Source organism: Cebus imitator, unplaced genomic scaffold, assembly GCF_001604975.1.
Source record: "Cebus imitator isolate Cc_AM_T3 unplaced genomic scaffold, Cebus_imitator-1.0 Scaffold24, whole genome shotgun sequence".
In the NCBI taxonomy this organism is placed as follows: domain Eukaryota; kingdom Metazoa; phylum Chordata; class Mammalia; order Primates; family Cebidae; genus Cebus; species Cebus imitator.
The window spans coordinates 261804-268197 of NW_016107339.1; the positions used below are offsets into that span (position 1 = coordinate 261804).

Here is a 6394-nt window from a genome sequence, read left to right on the forward strand (position 1 = left end):
AGAGACGGGGTTTCACCATGTTGACCAGGATGGTCTCGATCTCTTGACCTCGTGATCCACCCGCCTCGGCCTCCCAAAGTGCTGGGATTACAGGCTTGAGCCACCGTGCCCGGCTGGTCCATAGTTTTTAACAGCAACTTCAAACACAGAAAAATCCAAACTTCAAATTTTCTTACCCTAATTTCAAAGCCAGGGTTTTAATTTAATAAAAGTACCCTAATTACTATGAATAAAATGTTGCTTATTTTATTTCATTAGTCATTTGGGATCTGCTTTAGGAATAAATTAGATTCTTCCTCAGCCTCTTTCTTCATGGTTTAGTATTTGCCTACAAAGGTGATGTTATATAGTCTTTTCTTTTTAAATTTCTCAAACTTAATCAGCTTAAAGTTTATCCTACAGACGTGGAAAAATAATTTTTAGAAAAACCTGTAATTGTGTTCCATCTTTTGTTCTTTTCTCTAATTTAAGTAGTTTTCAAGTGGATTTTCCCCTCAGGAGATACTGTGTGTGGCAATGCCTGCAGACATTTTTGTTTGTCACAACTGAAGGTGGGGCACTGCAACTGGCATCTAGTGAGTAGAAACCAATGATGCTGCCAAACATCTTGCAGTGCACTGCAGAGTCCCCTGCAATCATCATCTGGCCCAAAATGTCACAGTGCTGAGGTTGAGAAACTGCTTTCATTCCATCGTTCTGAATGTTAACTCATTACTAAGATACAGCAATGGAAAGTTGTCCATTGTTGACTTAAGAGCCTCCCATTCTCCAGCTATATGGGTTCTTAAACTGTGGCCTGGGGAACTGTAAGGTGATGCAAAAAAGATGTGAATAAAAACACAGACATGAGAACCCAACTATTCTCTTAAACTAGCTATAAAGAAATGTGCTACTCTTCTCACTAAAAAGAAAATACTTTTGGAAAATAGTTTTCATAAAAAAAGATTTTTCATGTTAACATGTAATAGACATTATTTTAAAATAAATCAGTAAAATTTAAAACCTTCTCACTTCCAATTTCTAATACAGTCAATATCAATCCATAGTTCCTGAGACCAAAGGGTTTGAGAGCCACTCACTATCTGAATACAGATTGAGAAAAGGGAGCAGTGGGGCTGTTGGTTACCTCCAAAAATCATTACTGGGTGATATCAACTGGACAATCTCATAACTTTCTATCATTGTATAGAATGGTAAACTGGGTCCTCCTCTTGAGTTTCAGAGGCTATCCTGAGGATGTTTAGAGCTTCATAAAAATGAACACATTTTTTAAAGGAACACGTAAGTATTGTTAAGTTCTGTAACTGAATGACTATATAAACTGAAATTGTGGACTTTTAGTATCTACAGCCAGTCCTTCCAAAACTCAGCCATCATTTCATTTTAATTTTGAGAGAAAGGTTGTTTTCTGTTCTGTTGGACTGCTTCCAATTTTCCTTACAGCTATACAATAATTACTAGTCAAAATAAAACCATTTTACATATTCTACTTTCAGAATGTCAAATTATAAAATGGGCTTTTGGCTATAAATATAGTATTAATTTTAGATTGTCTATATAGTCATTTATTGCACATAGCCAACAAACATTTAATTTCTTCCAGCTCAAATTCAGAATCACCAAAATTTTGCTACAGACTAAAAATCAGACACATCTGTTATGATCTTTAAATGGCAACCAGGCATGCAGTTCTGCAAAATTCTGTCTCTTATACAAAACATGCTTAGAGTCTAAATTTAGCAGCGATAGAGTAGGAACTCACTTTAGGGAAACTGTTCTACATATAGATCTGATAAGAAATATTATAATAGAAAGCGCTCTCCAAAGGACAGTTACAGCAGTATATTTATAATAAATGTTCTTCCTGAGGAAAAATATCTCACTATGTGATTTTTCCAGTGGTTAATCTTCAGGGATATATATATTTTTTTTAAATTAAGGAATAAGTCTTTGCTTCTAAACAGTTTTATCTCACTGACATTTTTACCGAAACACAACTCACATTTGTATTTATTTTCCCACCCACTATATTAGGTATTCTGGGTTTTCCTTATACTTGCAAAATGCCAACTCACAGTATGGAAACAAATCAAACATCAATGGCAAAATACAGTATCCTTTTTGTACTAGTATGAGTACTAGTCTCTGGCCACTTCACTACACTGACTTCTGCTTGCCTTAGTGAGTAGAAACGAGAAAAAGAGAAGTCAAACAGCAAAGGTTTTTATAGTTTTCAAAACTCTTTTGGTTAAGGACTTAAGGTAATAAAAAGGAGAGAGACTAAACTAAGCTTGCTGAATGAGCAACAGATTTAACTATTCAAGTTTTTATGGTACTATCAGTACTCAGCTGAAGGATAACCAACAGTAATCACAAGATGAACTTCAAGAGCCCAAAAGTTTCTCACAGCAAAAGAATGCAACTCCCAGGGTCGGGTGCGGTGGCTCACGCCTGTAATCCCAGCACTATGGAAGGCTGAGGCGGCGGATCACAAGGTCGGCCTGGCCAACATGGTGAAACCCTGTCTCTACTAAAAATACAAAAATCAGCCCGGCGTGGTGCCATGTGCCTGTAATCCCAGTTACTAGGGAGGCTGAGGCAGGAGAATCGCTTGAACTCAAGAGACAGAGGTTGTGGTGAGCCTTGAGTACGCCGCTGCACTCCAGCCTGGGTGACAGAGTAAGACTCCATCTCAAAAAACCAGAAAATAACAAACAAAAAACGCAACTCCCAAGTTTGGCATAAGGATTAAAATGAAAATCTAAATATTGTATTTCAGAAATACTTGTGAAGACATTTAATGAAGTAATAAGATTCAGCTTCTTCCTCTTTTGCTATAACTTGATAACTTTGTCTGAACGGCTCCCAGCGAAAGAACCATAAAATGGCATATTATAGAAAGATAGCAAATCTCAACTTCTGGTAAGGCAGTCTGATTTTAGAACAGATATTATACTTATTTATTTTAGCAAATGGTTATTTATCTGAAGAGGCAATTTGTGTTATCTCTACATTTTGAGGGAAGGCTATCAGAATTGTGAACAACAGCTTTGTAGATCTGCTGTCATAATGAACATTAATCTTGAAGCTACACTGAAATTGAAAACGAATTTTAAAAACCTCTAATTTCTCTGCTAAAGCTCGAAGCTTAAACTTTGACAAGACTGATGCTTACACTGTATATAATGTACCTGAGTTTTCTAAGATGACCAAATCTATTGCCCTATACAAGGCAAAAATTATCTCAACATGCTTCATTACATTACGTGTTATTTTAATTAGTGGTATTTCATAAGCCAAACTCCATTTTTAATATCTATACCTTCAAAATAGCTTTATGCTTCCCTAAATGACCTTTTGTGAGTCTACGTACAAAAGTGATGACTCTGACTGTGAGCCTGTAGGAGGCCAAAGAAAATCTCTTCTAACCATGTAGCAAAGTTAACCCATCAAAGTTTATAATTCTAAGACCTGCTAGGATTTTATTCCTTTACAACATTGAGCATGGATGTCAGTGGTGATATAAGAATGTTATCTTGCAATGTGCTCGGAAAACATACATAGATTTCAGTTTAGAATGTGATGCATCTCACTGTTTCTCCTACTTTTGGTCATTTTTTCCTAATACAATTGTATTTAGAAAATAAAAGAACATGGATGAGTACAATGGCTTATGCCTGTAATCCCAGCACTTGGGGAGTCTGATGTGGGAGGACTGCTTAAGCCCAGTAGTTTGAGACCAGCCTGGGCAACATAGTGGGACTCTACAGAAAAGGTAAAAGAACACAATCAAAATATAAGCATACCATATGAAAGCATTGGAAATACTGTAAAAACCTCCTAAAAATGCAAAATATTTGTTGAAATAAAGATCTAAGAAAAACTTCAGGCTGCATGGTGACTCATGCCTGCAATCCTAACACTCCGGGAGGCCAAGGTGGGAGGATCACCTGAGGCCAGGAGTTCAAGACCAGCCTGGGCAACACAGCTAGACCCTACCAAAACTAAAAAGAAAAAGAAAAACCTCAAAAAGACTTCATGGCTTACCTCAGAACACCTTTAATAACTACTGTCTTGGCTTTAGCATGACAGAGGACAGAAGTGAGCCTACATAGTAATTATTACTACTAGTAAGTGAGCCTACACAAATTATTCCCAAGGTTTTTACTAATTTTAAACTTAAAATCTGCCTTATAAATATGTCATTCTCATTATTATCTGAATATATTATACTTATCTCTGTTCAGTACAGAATGATATACATTTGTGTTTGTATACTTAACCATTGTAGCAAGCCCAGTGAAGTGCTGTATATCCATGATTGTCTGCTATGGCTGGATTTGCATCCATAGATGCTGCTGACTGCAAAAGGGCTCCAAGAACACCAATGTGTCCACAGGCTGCAGACAGGTGTATAGGTGTCCGGCCCCTGCTATCCTGAAGTAAGCACTTAGCACCATGTTGAAGTAATGCATCTACACATTCTTCATGGCCTGTAACTGCCTGAAAGAAAATAATTTACAGGTGGTCAAACATATTATGCTAAACATTACATGCCAACCTCGACTAATTAAAAAATTTTAGGCTGGGCATGGCAGCTCAGGCCTGTAAACCTAGAACTTGGGGAGGCCGAGGCTGGCAGATCACAAGGTAAGGAGATCGAGACCATCCTGGCCAACACGGTGAAGCCCTGTCTTTACTAAAAATGTAAAAATTAGCTGGGCGTGGTGGCTGACGCCAGTAATCCCAATTATTCAGGAGGCCGAGGCAGGAGAACTGCTTGAACCTGGGAGGCTGAAGCTGCAGTGAGCCAAGATGGCGCCACTGCACTCCAGCCTGACGACAGAGCAAGACTCCATCTCAAAAAAAGAAAAACAAAAAGAAAAAAATTTAAAAACCATACACCCTATATCCTTCTATTAATCAAAGCCATTTATCATTTTATGAGTGATTCTATATTTTTATTGGAAGTGGTTTAAAAATTCAGTTATAGCAGTAACTGTCAAAATGCAAACAGTATGAAAACAGGAAGAGAGAAACAGTATTCAATGAAAATATTTCAAAGGTGAAAAAGTTTATATAAGAAAGTGAGATAATGGAAAAAAGCCAAACTGCCATTAATTCTACTCAAAGTTTTAGGGTTTTAAAATTTTGTTCTAACATTGTTTTCTAGATTAAGTTTTAATCTAGATTAAGTAATCTCTAGAACAATGTAAGTAAAAATTAAGATACTGGCTGGGCACAGTGGCTCACACCTGTAATCCTAGCACTTTGGGAGGCTGAGGCAGATGGATCATTTGAGGTCAGGAGTTCAAGACCAGCCTGACCAATGTGGAGAAACCCCATCTCCACTAAAAACACAAAATTAGCCAGGCATAGTGGCACATGCCTATAATCCCAGCTACTTGAGAAGGCTGAGGGAGGAAAATCACTTGAACCTGAGAAGCGGAGGTTGCAGTGAGCCGAGATAGCGCCATTGCACTCCAGCCTGGGCAACAAGAGGGAAACTCTCTCTCAAACAAAACAAAACAAACAAACAAAAAACCCAAATTAAAAAAACCCAAAGACTAAGAAATCGAAAGAAATAGTAAAGATTATTTGATAAACTAATAAAGAAAAAATAAACATAACCTAGTTTAGTGCTAGGTGATATGAGGTCATAAAAGCTTTTTGAAAGGAAAGAGCATATTTCTGCTTACCCCTCTATGCAATGCTGTCCTTCCCCATTTATCTTTGGCATCTACATTTGCTCCTTTGTTCAGCAATGAGTAAACACAGTCTGTGTGCCCGTTGAGAACAGACAGCATCAGAGGCGTCCTGAGCAACAACAGGAATAGGTTAAGTGCTCACTTAAGACTGTATTCTGGTTTTCGAAATACGCCTTTCTGTGATGCAACAATTATCTATTGAAACTTACTGTCCATTTCCATCTTGAATATCTACTGCATTCTGCGGTTCTGCATTTCCTATTAATAGCCGTAAGCATTCTGAATGACCATTTGTTGCTGTAAAGTGAAATTTTAAAATTTCAGTAATTATATATAATGATAAAATAGAAAATGTCCATATTAGAGCACATCTTCTAGAATTTAACTTTGGGATAGTTTCGCTGAATTTAATATGCAAGAATGAAAGTATCTATAGGTACAAGGAAGGTTTCTACTGCCTTTGATTGGTAAAGCTCAACAAATACGAATTCCTCACAATAAAATATGACAGGCAGACTGCCTAACCAGCACCCATCCCTATCATCTGCCTCTAAAAGAATGCTCATTTTATTTGGCTCTCTGGCAATGTGGTCAGGAAGAGGGGCTTGCCTCCAGCAAAGGAATGATATCATGACTGGACCAAGTCAATCACAACAACACATTCTCCTCTGATAGTGATCAGTTTT

At 37.4% G+C, this 6394-nt stretch overlaps 1 protein-coding gene across 1 annotated transcript in view; it reads right to left on the reverse strand.

Annotated features, from left to right (window-relative positions):
* ANKRD28 (ankyrin repeat domain 28) overlaps window positions 1-6394 on the reverse strand; it is a 132129-nt gene that overhangs the window by 16150 nt on the left and 109585 nt on the right. The window contains exons 19-21 of the mRNA XM_017522484.2: window positions 5918-6005; window positions 5700-5817; window positions 4284-4503 (exon numbers count right to left, since the gene is read on the reverse strand). Of these exons, the coding sequence (XP_017377973.2) occupies window positions 4284-4503; window positions 5700-5817; window positions 5918-6005 (426 nt within the window). The remainder of the gene's footprint in view (window positions 1-4283; window positions 4504-5699; window positions 5818-5917; window positions 6006-6394) is intronic.